This window comes from Delphinapterus leucas, chromosome 4 (genome assembly GCF_059928025.1).
Source record: "Delphinapterus leucas isolate spDelLeu-1000000601 "Yukka" chromosome 4, BTC_Dleu_Yukka2, whole genome shotgun sequence".
In the NCBI taxonomy this organism is placed as follows: domain Eukaryota; kingdom Metazoa; phylum Chordata; class Mammalia; order Artiodactyla; family Monodontidae; genus Delphinapterus; species Delphinapterus leucas.
This window is the reverse complement of record NC_143132.1, coordinates 40,730,754-40,749,388: the sequence shown is the minus strand read 5'-3', so window position 1 is coordinate 40,749,388 and position 18,635 is coordinate 40,730,754. Positions and strand designations below refer to the sequence as shown.

General features: G+C 34.0%; 1 protein-coding gene across 4 annotated transcripts in view; it reads right to left on the bottom strand.

Annotated features, from left to right (window-relative positions):
- The window catches only part of ZNF654 (zinc finger protein 654), a 91,409-nt gene that overhangs the window by 29,812 nt on the left and 42,962 nt on the right, over window positions 1-18,635 (bottom strand). For all 4 annotated transcript variants that reach the window (XM_022580533.3, XM_089910399.1, XM_022580674.3 and 1 more), the window contains exon 3: window positions 2,606-2,687. In XM_022580533.3, coding sequence (XP_022436241.1) covers window positions 2,606-2,687 — 82 coding nt within the window. The remainder of the gene's footprint in view (window positions 1-2,605; window positions 2,688-18,635) is intronic.

Below are 18,635 nucleotides of genomic sequence, written 5' to 3'. Positions count from 1 at the left end.
ACCCAAAGCGTGATCAGGGAACGGCACCATCAGCATCACCTCAGAGCGGGTTAGAGATGCAGACTCTCAGGCCTCACCCCAGAACTACTGAGTCATAACTTGGACTTTAACAAGATCCCCAGGTGATCTTTATGTACATTAAAGTATGAGCAGCGCTGTGTTTGTCCTACTTCTTGTAGAGGAGAAAGAGCATGATCTTAAGCTGTATGAAAGATGGATAGAAATGTACCACTTGGGAACTAGGGCTTGCACTAGTAGAAAGTATTAAAAAATTCAAAAGGTGACATTGGGATTGTCACTGGGTTATCAAAGGTCAGTCAAAAGCCTGGAGAATTCACAAAACTTAACAAATGTGAGGTTTTAGAAGAGTATACATGATGGACTACGTGTTGGCCTTTCCTGGGTCGCTTAGGGCACATGTCTGGCAAGCACCAGCAGCAAAGCACCAGCAGCAGCAGTTCAGTTAGAAAATGGAAGACTATTCTCCAGATAAAGCTAAGATGGGAAGAGAAGGTGAAATCTCTCCAAGGAGGCAGGAGTTAGAGGCCCAAAAAAATTCAGAGTAGGAAGAAGCAACAGCAACAAAAGTAGTGGAAATGCAGAGATTAAAAACAAACAGGAGAAGGGGCGGGCTTTAGAATTTGAGTAGGAGATAGAAAACAATACAAAACCATGAACTTTCCCTTGAGGGATTAATTATTTTGATAACTGAATGGAAACCCTGTTCACAAGAAAAAAAGAAAAAGGATATATCCCTTCACAAATGCTATGATTTCACACATTTAAAACAGAAGTCAAGTATTGTCTCTCTACTCTAAAAACACTTCAGTAGTTCCCACTAAAGTCATTTGTCACTTTCTAAAATACTCTTACTTTACAAAGGTTTGACTTCTTGTCTTTGTGTCTCTACACCAGAATTCAACTGCACAATAGCAGGGGTTCTTTTGTTTTTGCTTATTTTGGTTTTTCCAGAGCTTAGCGCCTAGCACACAATGGGGACTAAATAAATATTTGCTGAAGTAAAAGTTCAAGAATAGATTGCCAAGAACACAAGTGTCAAAGGAAAAATGGAATGGAAAATTAAGAAGTTTTAAATACTTGAATATAAACTCTAATTAGAATGCAGGCTCCATGAGAACAGGTATTTTTACCACTTGCGGAATGTAAGGATGGATAAAGTAGAAAGTTCAATATAATGTACCTAATTTCACTGATTCTAAGATACATTTTTTCATATTTTTATAACTCTGAAATCAGATTATGTTTTACATTCAATGCTATCTTTGAATCCATGTCAGCCTGGTAATGGTCATGATGTAGCTGTCATTCTGCATGCACGGACATTCAGAGACAAAATGAAAACTTGCAAAAGGGTATATTGGTGACACAGAATAAAATCCAGGAGACTAGCAGAGCACTCTCTTAACTCTTGGATATCAGATGGTATAGGAAGGGTATAGGGTAATTAATCTAATTTAACACTACCCCTGAAGCAGGAGTCAAAAGTTGATTAAACAGAACTTATTATAAAGCCAGCTTAAGCTTTTAAAAGCCCAGTACCAGTGACTTTGAGTTCTTTTATTAATTATTTTAGGAAATGCTGCATCACCAACACTTTTGATGCCACTGAAGACAAAATGGTGTAGAAAAATAGACACTGATGACTGGAAAGGAAAAGTAATTCCAGAGTAAGCTTCTGAATGTGAAGAAGTTTTAGATATACCTTAGCCAATTAAGTTTGCTTATAGTTTTCCTATTTTATGTATGTACCAGAGTGATCACTCATAAAAATCTGTTTTAATTCAGTCTAAAAGTTCTTTAAATAAACATGAAATAAAAATTCTAGGTGAGAGAAAGCACTGCATGACTTTTCTGTTACTCTGACGACTTCCTTCCTCAAGGTAGATTGCAATACGTTGTCTGAACAACTATACCTCTAGGGGGAGCTCAAAGTACATCTTTCTTTATTCCACCCCAAAAAAGGGCAATGAGACTGCCAAGAACCCATCAGTGAGCCACGGTACTATGTATTGCTTCCCAACAAAATGGTAAAAACATCAAATGTTCTTTTATCTACAGGTGAGGTCTTAGATCTTTTGTCATTCCCTTCTGGATTTACTCTTCACTCATGGAGCATGTGCAAAAAAAAAAAAAAAAAAATCTGTCTCCTATCTTGGGAAGGCTATTAAGAAAACAGATGACAAAATCAGGAGACAACCAAAGGAAAAAGTGGCATGGGACAAACAGCCTGCTTCTAGTCCAGGCAAAAAGAGTCCTTTTTCCAGGCTGAGTTCTACATGGGGCTTTGGAACAAAAGCCTTTAGCAATAAAAAGCAAGCATATGTCCAAGATGCGCTTGGGAATCTATAAGGGTGGTGGCAGCAGGCTCTAGTCTAGCAAATATGGAATTAGAATCCTCTGTATGACTTGCTTAGAAGTACAGCTAAAGATTAATTTTAAGAACTTTCTTTTTTGCCAACATAACAGAATCTTAAGCATTGCCACCTTAGTAAATATAAAAGCTTATAATCAATATACTATTTTTAGGTGGGGAATAAAGGCCTGTTTTAAATGTAGACAAAATGTAAGTAGTAAACTGTTTTACCTGGAATGATCCAAGAATATCCTTTAAGGGCTCTTCATAAAACTCATCTCTTCCAAAGAACAGCAGCAACTCAAAGAAACTCCTAGAAAGAATAAGTGAATGATAACTTTCATTGCTTCTCTGAATTTTTGCCCCAATTTAAAAGTCTCAAGAGATACCAGTTACATAATATCAGATATTTAGTTTTAAAATAGTTGGCTTTGAAAAATTATATTGATCATTTAGGATTCATGTTATGTTTTCAGTAAAATTATAATAAAAAGAAATACACTGAAATTCTATACCTATAGAATGAACAATTACATTACTTATGTCTACCAGTGTTCACAGTGGGGGAAAAAATGCAATGGTATACCAGGTGGCAAAAATGTGGCTATACATATAACAATGATTCAAAATGGGCACATAGTCCAGCTTCACCCCAATACAATGGACCCCAGAGAAAACTCAAAATCTGATTGTTTTTCAAAGAAATACAAGGGGTGGTAAAATTGACCCAAAAATATAAGAGGCACAATGAAAAGTCTCAGCCAACATTTATATTACAGCAATATCACCAATTTTATACCTAATACATGACACATGGTCCTCAAACCCTAGGCTTGCCTTGATTATCCCATTTATGATAAGTTGTCCAAACTCTGTGGTTCCTCCTTTTTAAATAAATTATTTGGAAAATACTGTTACTAAGTACTTTATGTGCCTTTAACAATTCATGAGTTCACACAGGCAGAAATATAACTTATTTCCTAATCATGAGCATGGAAAACTATTAAAAATTATTTGATATTATTTAGTAATCCTAAAGTATCACAATGACAAATCCCTGAAAAATTTTAAATTTTATTAACCTAGAAGACTCAACTAGGAATACCTGAAGTTGTATTTTTTTAAACACTTTTGGCGTCTTTTTTTGAGGCATAATTGACACACAACAATATATTGGTGTCAGCTGTACAACATAATGATTCAACATTTGTATATATTGTGAAATGATCACAGTAAGTCTAGTTAACATCCATCACCATACATAGTTGCAATTTTTTTCTTGTGATGAGAACTTTTAAGATTTATTCTCTTAGCAATTTTCAAATACGCAAGATAGTATTATTAACTATAGTCACCATGCTGTGTATTATTAATACATCTCCATGATTTATTTATTTTATAACTGGAAGTCTGTACCTTTTGTCTCGCTTCGTGCATTCTGCCTACTCCCCACCCCCCACCTCTGGCAACCACTAATCTGCTCTCTGTATCTATAAGCTTGGTATTTTGGGGGTTCTTGGGGTTTTTTTGTCTTAAAATTCAACATATAGGTGAGCTCATACAGTATTTGTCTTTATCTGACTTATTTCACTTAGCATAATGCCCTTAAGGTTCATCCACGCTGTCACAAATGGCAATACTGCATTTTTTAATGGCTAAATAATGTTTGATTGTGTATATATACCACATCTTCTTTATCCACTAATCCACTGATGGACACACTTAGGTTGTTTCCACATCTCAGCTCTTGTAAATAATGCTGCAATAAACATGGGGTGCATATGTCTTTTTGAGTTAGTGTTTTCATTTTCTTTGGATAAATACTGAAGTGGAATTGCTGGATCATATGATAGTTCCAATTTTAATTTTTTGAGGAACCTCCAGACTGTCTGCACCAATTTACATTCCCACTAACGGTGTACAAAGGTTCCCTTTTCTCTGCATCCGTGCCAACATGTGTTATTTCTTGTCTTTTTACTTTTTGCCTTTAATCAAAGCAAATCACTAATAAAGACAACTTTTTAAATACAAATGCAAATGTAGAATATAACTGAGAATTTTAAAATTATATAAAAGACCTAGGTATTACACAATAATTACAAAGACCCTTCTAAATACAGTATAGTAACCATACTCCATAAACTGATATATTTATAAATTTGACTACTTAAAATTTTTAAATGTCAACAGAACAAAACCACATAAAAGCAGTCAAAAGCAAAATAATACACTGAGAATCTTTGCTGATTTCCTTAATTAAAAAGCTTATATAAGTAATTTTTGTTTTAAAAAAAACCAGTTAACAACCTAGTAGAAAACTGGGAGAGAAGACCACAGAAAAGAAACGCAAGTGGATTTTTTTTCAAATATGAAAAGATTCTCTACTATAATTAAATAAGTGAAATTATAAAGATGAAATGTCATCTCTCCTATCTTATTTACAAAAACAAAAATGTTGATATATCCCATGATGGCTCTGAAGTACAGAAATAGGCTCTGCTATCTAGTTGGAGGGATGATAAGTGGTACTACTTTTAAAGGCAACATAGTAATAGTCAACAAAATTTTAAACGCACACATACCATTAGACTTACCATTTCCATTTATAAGAATTTAATCCTCCAAATAATACACACATAAGTTCAAAGACACACATATATATAGATATGCATCCACAGATGGTTTGTAGCAGTAAAACAATGGAAACATACTAAATGTCTACCACAAGGGACTGGTTAAATTATAATATACCCATGAAGTGAAATATAATACAAATATTAATGAGAATATTATTGAGAATATATTTACATCTATATGAATAGATAAGGGGAAAATTCCAGCATATATTGTTAAACAAAGATGGAGAAATCTATTCATTACATTATCACTGGTGTAAAGGAAGGGAGAGAGTAGAAGGCACATGTACACCAATGCATATTGCCAGACTACTAGAGAGATATGCAACCAACTGGTAAAAACAGTTGCCTTTACATAGGGGAAAAAGAAACTAGGGGTCGGGGATGAAAAGGAGAATTATTTTTCATTATCAACCATTATGTATTTATTTTACCATCAATAAGTAAGTATAAAATAGCACCATCAATGTACTTCTGGAATCTTCTCTATCCCTATTAATAAAGCATTAATTCACATCTATCTCATCTTTAAACTTCTAATAGACCCTATCTCCTGTCTTGCTATTCCACACTTACCTAAAATCCATGTTCAACATGGCTGCCATTGTTATCTTCCTAAAACACAGAATGATCTACTTACAGACTTAACACTTGGCTGTGTAGATTTTACCATCTAAAGCAAAGACCTTCAGCTGACACATTTGTTTATATAGATCAAATATTTTAAAAAAATATTTTAGTTTCCAATATTTAAAAACTGTGGTATTTCAGATTAAATGTAGATTTCTCTGAGCTCTTGATAAAGAGGAATCCCTGTAACACAGGGCTTGCATCTCTCCATAGCAAAATAAGCTGAGCAGCTACTGCCTTTAGTCAGGGCATGGACCTCTCTTCCAATTTGCCAGTCTCCATCCATCTCCCATTTCCCCAGCACACTGCCTACTTGACTTATTTATTACTTATATTCCCATTCTATTTTATTTAGGTATTTGAGATCACTGATGAAGAGGAGGAAATTCAGATTCCTTATTTTGACATAAGAACCTTTATGTCTGATCCGAAACTACTTTTACACACAGATATTACCAAATTCCATGCTCAAATTGCAGCAAACTTTCCTACATAGCCTAAAACTCCTGTGTGCTTAAAGGTGTTTAGATCTGTTGCTTCCTCAAGACCTATTTATATGATTCCACCTAGGAACTTAGCCTAAAAACTCCCTTGCTTCTCTCCAGACTAATACATAGGTGATTCTTCTGTACTATCATAGTACTGTACTTTGCATGTATCACTATTATAACATGTTGAAACAAGGAGGTGTTAACTTTGTACTAGGTAGAATGGGGTAGAAATTGCATCATTACATTGAGTAGATAGTACTGACTGGTAGACCACTTAATTCTATTGAAGGAGGAAGAGATACAAAGGTTTTTAGTAGAAATAAAATATGCTATGGCAGTAAATTCAGAGATGAATGTGCAGATTAATATGACCTTGTAGATAATCTAAATATGCAGAATTATGTCTGTATTATGTGAACGTGAAAGGGGAGCCAACATTACAAGAGATCTGTATATGCCTCACTATCAGCTACCTCAATAACAAGGCCCAAGTCCATTATAATGACATTAAAATGAGAAAAACTATATGCAAAACAAGTAGAGTAAATAATGATAAAACAATATGGTCTAGCTAACTCTGCCTGAGGGTAAGATTCAGGAAAGTCAACAAGTATTTACATAGTAGTGAAATCACTAAGGGAAAAACCTAGAGTATATGTAGAAGTAGAAACTTCCTGTCTCAGACCTGTTGAATTTCCTATTGCCTAGTGTAAAGGATCAACTAAATGTTTAGAGATCAAATTGTCTAGCCCTCAAGGAGGCAAACTCTACAAGATGCAGGGTAAATGAGTCCACAATAGAACAAGGTAGGACTCCAAAATATATATAGCAGTCTAGAGCAGGAAGGCCTGTTGTTGTATAATACATGAGATAAGAATAGTCAGCCATATTTAAACTGTTAAAAAACAAAGACGGGCTTTCCTGGTGGCGCAGTGGTTGAGAGTCCGCCTGCTGATGCAGGGGACACGGGTTCGTGCCCCGGTCCAGGAAGATCCCACATGCCGTGGAGCGGCTAGGCCCGTGAGCCATGGCCGCTGAGCCTGTGCGTCCGGAGCCTGTGCTCCACAACGGGACAGGCCACAACAGTGAGAGGCCCGCGTACGACAAAAAAAAAACAAAAAACACAAAAACAAACAAACCCCCCCAAAAACAAAACAAAAAACCCAAGAGAATAATATTTCCTAACAGGTAAAAATTACATGAAATTTAAATATTACTGTCAATAAGTACATTATTATTCAAACAGAACCACACCCATATATTTACATATTGACTATGGTTGCTTTCATACTAGATAATAGAACTGAGTAGTGGCCACAGAGACCTTATGAGTTAAGCCTAAAAATACTTGCTATCTGGCCCTTTACTCACCCATGGTCTACAGCCACACTGGGTTTCAATCTCAGCACCACCATTTCCTTGATATGTGACCCTGGGCAAGTCACTTAATATCTCTGTGCCTCGGTTTCTTTATTTATAAAACAGGAACAATAACTGTAGCTACCTCTTGTAAAGCACTTAAAACAATCCCTGGGGGTGCTATAGGTGCATGCTAATAATAATATAGTACTACTACTTCTATTATTAACATTGCCATCAAAGTTTCCTTCAACAATCTAAGAAGAAACCTGAGGTCTTCACAGATTTGTTCTTCTCAGCTCTGCATATGTCAATTTTGTTGATATGTAAGACACCAATTTTTCCTCACTTAAATTATGAAGATTTTTTAAGATATCTAACTAAATTCATCAAAATGTTTCTTTCCAAAAATTTATTATTGTATAATGTTATATTGGTTTTTAATGTTGAATGTTTCATATAGTGTTTAATGTTTGTGTAATAAAATATTTAGTATAATGCTTAATATGTCATAGTCTGTACATTAACCAATTATAATTAATATTAGTCCAAATTATGGGTTACCTACAGTTCATTCACCTAAATTGAAATAATTACTCAAAATAGAAATACCTAGGTAAAATGATTTATATAAAAACATAAATTATTTGCAGTGGGACAAGTATATTATAGATGGCATGCCCTTTGAATTTAAAGAAGTATACCTTTTACCATCATTTTTATTTGACTTTCATCAATCAGTATATTCCTATTAGCTATGTAAGTTTAAATAACTAGAATATCACTAAAGTCTCCATTTATGAAACAAACTATATTCTATCCTTGGGTTGCTTGGAATTCAGACAATGTATTACAAGTGTTTACCAGACTTCACATATATTACAAGTGGTAATAAGGTGCCAGACTTCTTAAAATACAAAGGCACACATAAACAGATTGGTAATTATGACCAGAATTACTTTTCTTTTTTGGGTCTCTGAAGCAGATAAGTAATTTTCACACTAAAATATAAGAATGTGGATTTGTGCATTTATCTGCCATAGGAAAATTCCACTAAATTATGATGCTTAACTATCCAAATACAAGAAATCCACTTACTAATTTAAGCCAAAGAAAATTAGGTCTGTTCTACATGAATTAAATAAGAATAGAATAAAATGTTATTGCCCACACTTTAAACACTCATTTTTAACAATTTCTTCTACACTAACTCTAAATCTTTGATCATATAGATGTTTCAACTCAGCAGTACTTAATCTTTTTTTTTTTTTTTTCCTTTGGCCACGCCTGTGCAGCATGTGGGACCTTAGTTCCCTGACCAGAGAACGAACCTGCACCTGCTGTAGTGGAAGTGTGGAGTCTTAACCACTGGACCACCAGGCAAGTCCCAGCACTACTTAATATTAACAAAGAGCATTTACTTTGTCATACTCAAGCATTCCAATGCATTTGTCTTCAAAATACTTTCTTCAGTAATGTCTTTAGTGAGGAAAGAAGAGGTTCATAGTTTTTTTTTTTCAACTATATACTGATAAACTGTATCAGTATAAAACATTATTTTCTCTAAAGTATGACAGACTAGTACCCTTAGCGATTCACCATCAGAAAACAAGTAAAATGCTGGATAAAACAGCTGGCTTTTGCCTTGACTAAAACTTCAAACAGCTATGCCAATATGCTCCTCCCACCAACTTCACCACATTTCTAAGACTGTTAAGGAAAACTGTCTGGTTGCACTTTGAACTACCCTGGAAAAGAAAAAAAAAAAAATCTAGTTTTAAAATCCTCTCATATAGGTTGTCACCTGAATTCATATTGCATACATGGTCCAAAAATTCTCAAGCCAAGAATTTAGCTAAGATTGGTCCTGGACCAGTAATATCTCCAGGTCCCTGCCAGAAACAAATGTAGATCCTTTCTGAATATCCACTTCAAATTCAGGCCTCAATTTTTGCAAATAAATTTATTCCAAGAAAATACAAATTCACAATGTAAATAATAATGATGATGACAATAAAAACCACAGTATATAAGGAAACACAACACCATGAGCAAGAAGCAACAGAAAGTCCATGAAGACTTTATATATTTAAACCAGACCCAGAATATAAAATGAGGATAATATTAAGGAATAAAGAAATATTAAAATGATAAAAAACAATAGCAGTCAAAAAATTATAGAAATAAAAAGTAAAATCAATGAAATTAAAAGCCAATGAACATATTTAACTGCAGGTTAGACACAGCTGAAGAAAGAACTGGTAAACAGAAAGATCTGTAAAAAAATAAAGTGCAATACAGAGAGACAAAGAAATGGAAAATACAAGCAAGAGTTAAAGACATGAGGAATGGAGTGTACAAGTCTAACATGCCTAATCATACTTCAAAAAAAAAAAAGAATGAGAGAATGAAGCTAAGACAAAAACTGGGTAAGAATTTTTCATAACTGATGAAAGATACCAATCCTCAGGTACAGGAAGCCCAGAAAATCTCAATAATGATTAATAAAAATAAATCTATATCTAGCTAATCACAGTAAGCTATAAAATGCCAAATACAAAGAACAATATATAAACAACCAGAGAATAATAAAGACAGTTTACAAAGACACAGGTAATTAAATTAGCAAGAAGAGTCTAAGATGCAAATTAGTAAGCATATAGGCTAAAACATTTGACAGCATGAAGCAATAATAATAATTTCATCTGGGCTTTTAAAAGTCATAGCAAAAATACATGGCATCAATAAACATTAAAGTTGGAAGGAGAAGTTTCAGCCTTAGTGTTCCAGTGTTTTTGAAGTGGAGGAAGATAAAGAGCATATAAAATACATACTTCAGTAAGTTAAATATTAAATTATCCTAATTTATAAATTTACATAACTTCAAGTTTTTCTGAAAGTAGAAAGTTGGTTACAAAGTTAATATCTAGGAAAACCATGAAATAGCACGAGCAATGAAAAGGAACTTGCCAATATTAAAACATTTTGTAAAGCCTTTATGATTCAACTAGCATTATACTGACACATCAACAAATAGCCTAATGAAATCAAATGGAAAATCCAAAAATAGGACAACTGCATGTGAAAAATGAGTATATGACAAAAACAGCATCTCAAATCAGGGAAAATGTTTACTCCATATCAGATAGCCCAATACTAAAAGACAAAATTGATTCACTCCAATTTCCAAACATAAGAAAAAATTCAAAATGGATAAAAAAACCTAAATATAAAAAATTAAACACTACAAATATCAGAAGTAATCACATATAACTTGGTTATAGAGAACTTTTTCTTAACTATGACTCAAAAGTCAGAAGCAACAGAACACTGATAAATTTTAATTACATTTTAAAATGTCTAAAAGTATAATTGCCATAAGGAAAGCAAAACATAAATGAAAACATATACATTTGTAACTAATATCAGAGGAAGGGGTTAATATCCCTAATACATAAAGAGTTTATGAAAACTGAGAAGAAAAAGTCCAACTAACTTATAGAAAATGGGCTTGAGAAAATATAAACAGGTAGCTCATGGAAAATGAAACAAAATAGTCTTTAAGGATATGCAAAAGGGTGTTCACCTTCACTCACAATAAGAAAAATACAAATTAAAACCACATTGACGTGCCATTTCTCTCCTATTAGCTTAGCAAAAAATCAAAAGTTTGACAACAAAAAACTGTGGTGAGGTCGGAGGTAAAGCTTTATTTTATGGGTGAGAATGCAAAATGGTACAAGCTGTATAAAGGGAACTTTGAGACTACTTAGCAAAATTACATATCTATTCATCCTTTGACACAGATTCTAGGAGCCTATCCCAAAAATCTACTGGCAAACATACAAAAAGATGTATGCCAATGGATATTACTCATAGCACTACTTGTAATAGGAAAACAAGGGAAGCAATCCAAATACTTATCAATAGAAGGCATGTTGAATGAACTATGGTACATCTACACAATATTGTAAGATGTAAAAAGGAATTTGGACTATCTCTGTATCACTATGGAGTGATCTCCAAGATATAATATTAAGTGTAAAAAGCAGAGTGTAGAAAAGTGTGTACCTGTTTATCTAAAAAAGGGCATGGGGTATGGATATATATCTGTTGGAACTTGCTTTTCTATCCAACTAATTTGTCTTTTTTAATAGGTTTAGGCAATTTACATATATTGCTTGGATTAAAACCTACCATGGATTTGTTCTCTGTTCATTGCTCCATTTGATGCTTCTTCCACCTTCTTTTGGATTGAGTGATTTTATGATTCCATTTTATCTCTATTTTCGCTTAATATATCCATCTCTGTATTCAATGTTTTTAGTGATTACTCTAGGGTTTACCTTATATATAAGTCCTAGCCTACCTTCAAATGATATTATGCTGCTTTAAGTATAAGATAATAATCCTTGTGCTCTTTTTGTCATTCATTTAAATTTTACATGCTACAAACAATACTTCACTACAATTTTTGCTTTAATCTCAGCACTTAGAAAATATAACCCATAGGCTGGCTGCCAGTTTCTGTAAAAGTTTTACTGGAACACAGCCACATGCATTCACTTATGTTGTCTATGGCTACCTTGGTGCTACAAGAGCAGAGTTGAGTAGTTACTCTATGATCTGCAAGGCTAAATAAAGTATATGGCCTTTAAAAAAAAAAAAAATGTTTGCCAACCCCTGCATTAAACAGTTACGTTTCACAGTGACTAAAAATTTTTTAAATTCAATTTTATATTTACAGTTGGCCCTTAAACAACATAGATTTGAACTGTGAAGGTCCACTTATATGCAGATTTCTTTCAATAAATATGTACTGAAGTACTATGCAATCTGTGATTGGCTGAATCCATGGATGCAGAATTGCAGAAATGGAAGCCTGACTGTAAAGTTCTACATGAATTTTCGACTGTGTGGGAGGCTGGTGCCCCTAACCCCTCCACCGTTCAAGGGTCAACTGCATCTTCAAGCTTGTACCATTTTCAGATCTCATTTCTTTAGGTAGATTTTCTGTCTGGCATCATACTTGTACTACTTTTTTTTGTAGTTCAGGTCTTCTGGGAATAAGTCTTTCAGTTTTTGCTTCCCCCAAAACATCTTTATTTCTCCCTCTCGAATTGATAGTTGAAAGAATTGTTCTTTCAGCACTTTAAAGATGTCACTTGACTGTGTTCTGGCTTGCACAGTTTCTGAGATGCCTGCTGTAGCTTTCTAAATTAGGTAATGTCTTTGTTCTCTGGTGGCCTTCAAGATTTTCTCTGTGATTTTTTGAGTTTGAATGTGATGCACCTAGGGGACCTAGGTGGTAGTCTGAGAGAGTTTGAAATTATCCTGTTTGTTGTTCTGAGTTTCTTAGACCTGTGGTTTAACATCTTTCATTATATTTGAAAACTTCATGGCTACTATTTTATACTTCTTCTGCCTCACTTTTCTTCTCTTTCTGGAATCCTAACAGACATATGTTATACAATTTCATATTTTCCCAACACTCTTAGATGCTCTGTTGTTTTCTTCTCTTTTTCTCTTTGTCATTTAGTTTGGGTAATTTCTTCTGACCTATATTTGAGTTCATTCATTCTTTCCACAATTGTGTTGTGTTGACTCTACTGATGAGCACATCAGAGGCATTCTTAACCTGTTACTATATCTTTCACTTCCAGCATTTCCATATGAATCTTTCTTAAAAAGTGTCCCAGCTCTCTGCTGGAATTCTCAATATGTCCAACCATGTTATCCATTTTTCCCACTAGATCTTTATATCTAAATTTGATTCTACAAACTGCTTTGTCTCTTGATAGTGCATTTTTTTCTTTCTCTTTTTTATGTGTCTATAATTTTTGACTGAAAGCTGGACCTCATGATATATGAAAGTATAAACAGATGTTAATAAAACTGGTGCCTGGAAACAGACAAGCCTTTTCTTCTGCTAGGCTTTACTGTTGGGCATTTAAATAAATCTACTCATGAGTTAAGTGAGTTTGTGTTATTGCTATCATGTGGGTTGTTGCTATCATGACCTTCAGTGCACCACTGTCTTCAAATTCCTCCACTGTTATATTATGTTGAGGGTGGAGCCTGGGTTGCCAGATAATATTTTAGGCTTTCTGGGCCACATTAAGTCTCTCTCACATTTTTTTTTTTACACACCATTGCTTAAAAATATAAAGACCAGTCTTAGCTTGGGAGCCATATTAAAAAAAAAACAAAAAAACAAAAAAAACAGAAACAGCCATGGGCAGCATTTGACCCCATGGGCCATAGTCTGCCAACTCCTAAGGTAAAGAATAATCAGGTTAAGCAGAGAAATGGAAGACATAAAAGACCCAATTAAAACTTTCATAAATAAAAAAAATCTAATGTCTGAAATGAAAAATACATTGTATGGGATTAATGTCAGATTAGACTCTGCAGAAGATAAAATCAGTGAAAACAAGGTATAGCATTACTAAAACAAAACACACACAAAAAGACAGAAAAAAATGAATAGAACAATCAGTCAGGTGTGGGTCAACTGTGGATTCCCTTCAAGCGGTGCCCTTTAAGAAAACATAATGGTGATTTCTAAAAAAATTCTTTTTTTTTTTTTACAACTGAAAATAAAATTTATTTGTAATATTTATTTAATTCATTTTAAGAAAGGAAATACATTTCTACATATTCTTGTGAAGTATCTATAGATACATGTTTTTTCTTAGCTTTCTTATCAGTTGTCTAAATAGTGAATTCTGAAAATTCTGACAAATAAGCAATGTAGGATATAATTTATGATAATCCTGTGAAATACCTCCATAAGTTTCCACCTTACTTTTTTTTTCCTAAAAAATTCTTGAGAGAATTTCCCAAATTTGGTAAAAAAGTACAAACCCAAAATTCCAAGAAATTTAAGAGTAAGAAATGTGAGAGATATTACACAAGGAAAATTACAATCAAATTTCTTAAAACCAGCAACAGATTCCAAAAGACACCAATAAGAAAATGAAAAGACAAGCCACAGAATAGGTAAAAGTATTTACGAATCATAGATCTGACAAAGAATGTGCAACCAGAATATATAAAGAACCCTTACGACTTAATAAGGCAAACAATCCAATTTAAAAATGGGCAAAGATTTGAACAGACATTTTACCAAAGAAGATACGCAATAGCATATAGGTACATGAAAGGATATTTGCCATCAACAGCGCTGAGGAAGTGCAAATTAAAACCAAAATAAGATACCATTACACAACTACTGGAATAGCTATCATGAAAAAGACAAATAATCACAAGTGTTAGTGAACATATGGAGACACTGAAACCTTTCTAGATAGCTGGTTAGAATTTTAAATGGTGTAGTCACTTTGGAAACAGTGTGGCAGTTCTATGTTAAACCAAAGTTAAACATAAACTTATCATAGCATCTAGCAATTCCATCCCTAGGTATCTACTCAAGAGAAATAAAAACATTTGTCCACTTGTACACAAATGTTCATAGCGAAAAAACTGCAAACACTCCATATATCCATCAATTGCTGATCGTAAAAACAAAATGTACTATATCCATACAATGGATTACTATCCAGCACAAAAATGAATGAGCTACTGATAAGTGCTAAAACATGAATGAAACTCAAAAACATTACTCTAAATGAAAGTACTCATATGTAAAAGCCTACATGTTGTGACATATTGTTTACACGAAATGTCTAGATATAGCAGCTCTATTAAGATAGAAAACAGATCAGTAGTTGCCTTGGGCTGGGAATTGTCTGGAAGTAAGTATGAGGGATATTTTAGAGGTGGAGAAAATGTAGTAACACTGGATTGTGGTGACGGCTACACAACTTTATAAATTTACTATAAATCATTTAATTATACTTAAACTGCATGAACTTAATGACATGGAAATTATGCTTCAATAAAGCTATAAAAAATAGATAACTAGCAATGGGTAAAGTGTGGAGGTATAGATGAAAGAAGACTAACGATATATTGATAATTACTGAAGCTGGTGATGGGTAAGGGCAGTTCATTATACTATTCCTTCTACTTCTGTGTAGGTTTGAAAATTATAATAATTTAAAAAATTTATAAAACAATGCATTGACAAAGGTGTAGGGAAACAGGTCCTCTCTTATATGGCTGGCAATATTGTAAATTGCCTCAACTCTACAGAGAAAATTTGGCACTATCAAAATGACAAACCTAAGACTCTTTGATCTAGCAATTCTACTCCCAGGATACCTGTACAATATACAAAACTCCTTGCACAGGTATACCTCAGATATTGCAGATTCAGGTCCAGATCACCACAATAAAGCAAATATTGCAATAAAGACACATGATTTTTTTGGTTTCCCAGTGCATATAAAAGTTATGTTTACACTATACTATAATCTATTAAGTGTGCAATAATGTCATGTATAAAAAAGTATATACCTTAATTTAAAAATGTTTTCTTGCTAAAAAGTGCTAACCATCATTTGAGCCTTCAGTGAGTTGTAGCAGTAACATCACAGATCACTGATCACAGATAATAACAAATGTAATAATAATGAAAAAGTGTGAAACATTATGAGAATTACCAAAACATGACAAAGAGACATGAAATGAGCAAATTCTGTTGAGCACCAACAGACATGCTCAACGCAGGGTTGCCACAAACCTTCAACTTGCAAAAAACAGTTATCTGCAAATCAAATTAAGCAGAGTGCAACAAAACAAGGTATGCCTGTATATATTCCAAGTGTCACTCATACGTGGCAATTCATTAAAATTCAAGATTCATTATTGTTGACAACAGCAATAGATTGGAACATAATCTAAACACCCATTAATAGAGTACCAGTTAGTTAAAATTTTTATATATCCATAACAGTTAAATACTCTACAACCATTATAATGACTGATGATAGTTTTTCTATGATGGGGGAAAATATCTGAATGAAGATATCTGAATTAAGAAAGGGTACAAGACAGTGCGTGCACTACACTAGCATTTTTGTAAAATGGAGGAAAAGGAAACATGATTTTTTTTCTTGTACATGCATAAAATATGTCTGGAAGGAAACCCAAGAGAACAATTACATTGTTTGCCTATGGAAATGGAAACTAAATGGAACTAAGTGCGTTTCCACTGTAAACAAAATTGAAGGATGTAAATTGAACAATATCTACTTGTATGCTCCTTGTATGCTCCTTGTATGCTCAGCATAATTTTTGAATTTTGAAACACAAACATGTGTTACCTACTCAAAAAAAAAAGAAAAAACGATAGAGAAAATCTTAAAAGCAGCTTCCCAAAAGGGCACATTATATACAGGGAAACAAAAATAAGGACAGTAGACTTTTCATCAGGAAAAAAAAAAATTGTGCAAGCCAGAAAACAATGGATGGACACCTTTTAAAGTACTGAGGATAAAAATCCTGTCAACCAAAAATTCAATAATCAGTGAAAATATCTTTCAAAAACAGAGGTCTCTGACCTCCAAAACAATCAGCACACTACAGAATCATATCCATCTCACTGCTGACAACCCTGTGATGAACCTATAGGATGAAAGTTTCACCCAAGGAAGTGACAGCTTTATAAAGGGTAAGAATTGAGCCTAGTGACCAAGAACTCCTCCCCCAGAGAAGAAATGAATCTCTTTCTCCCTTGGTGTTTGAGGAGCCAGCTTGGGGTCCAGCAAACCCCACCCTGACCCCAGTATCGTGTGATGGTCCCCTCTGCTCCAGTCCTCCCAACCCTTCTTGGATGAATGAAAACTGACCCATTTTCAGGGGAATGACTTTCCTCCTCACTGTGTTGGCCTGAGGCGTTGGAACAGTGTGTGATTTTTCAGTGGTTTCCTACACTGTTGGTTCTTCCCTCGAGGCTGGGAGGCAATAACTACCATCCCAGGACTTCTCAATACATTTTTATTACCTAAACTGATGGGGGAAAATACCCCAGAGATCTCTGTCAGTTATGCAGAAGCCAACTGGTTAATGGTTAAGTTTGATCAAGGGAGGCAATGGTAGAAAACTGAAAGTTAGGAAGAAGGGAGGAATAAGTGGTCTTTTCCCCCTGCCCTTCTTCTTCTGGGACCTCTTTAGCAGTAATTATATTTCTTCTGAGGCCTCCTCTCACACAAGTCAATGCTTCTTCCCTCATCAACCATTTCCAGTCTCCGAGTTCTAGTATTCCATCCTTGTGCCTTTGTCCTTTTATTTCCAGGACTAACAGCAACTTAACTACTAGTTGCTAAGTCTAGGTTCATCATCCTCTCCTTGGTCTATTCTCTCAGATCTTCAAACTATGAAACTGGTTCTATAAATTAAATTAAATTCTCTCTACTGAATTACCTAGCATGACTTACATTTTCCTAACGAGATCTTGATTTAAATAACCTATAAAACTCACCCATAACTTATAAACTTATCTCCACCTATAACCCTATCTTAATCAAAAAGAAAGTAAAAAAGGAAACAAAAATAAACTTACTTGTGATTATTCCCTATAAGACCAGCAGGAAATTATACTCCATCCCCCCAGTTCCAAAATTAGAATGGAAAACTTTTTCTAAAGTCCATGGCTTAAGAAAAATATAACCAATAAGCTACAGCCAAGATGAGTCACATATTTGTTTTTATTAAATATTTAAAAAATATAAGTTTGCCTTGGTACCTTCATCCTAGGAAAAAATTTTAATTGCAATATAATTTGCATATAACATTATATTAGTTTCAGGTGTACAATAATAATTTGATACTTGCATATATTACAAAATGATCACCACAACAAGTCTAGTTAACATCCGTCATCATATAGCCATAATGTTTTTTCCTATGATAAGAGCTTACAAGATCTACTCTCTTAGCATCTTACAAATTACTAACTATATAGTCACCAAGCTATACATACATTCAATGACCTATTTATTGTATAACTGGAAAGTCTGTACCTTTTAACCACCTTCACCCATTTGGCCTACCCCCAACCCCCACCTATGGCAACCACCAATCTGTTTTCTATAGCTGTGAGTTCAGTTTTGTTTTGTTTTCTTTTAGATTCCATATATAACTGAAATCATTAGGGTATTTGACTTTCTCTGTCTGACTTATTTCACTTAGCATAATAACCTCAAGGTCCATCCATGTTGTCACAGATGGCAAAACTGC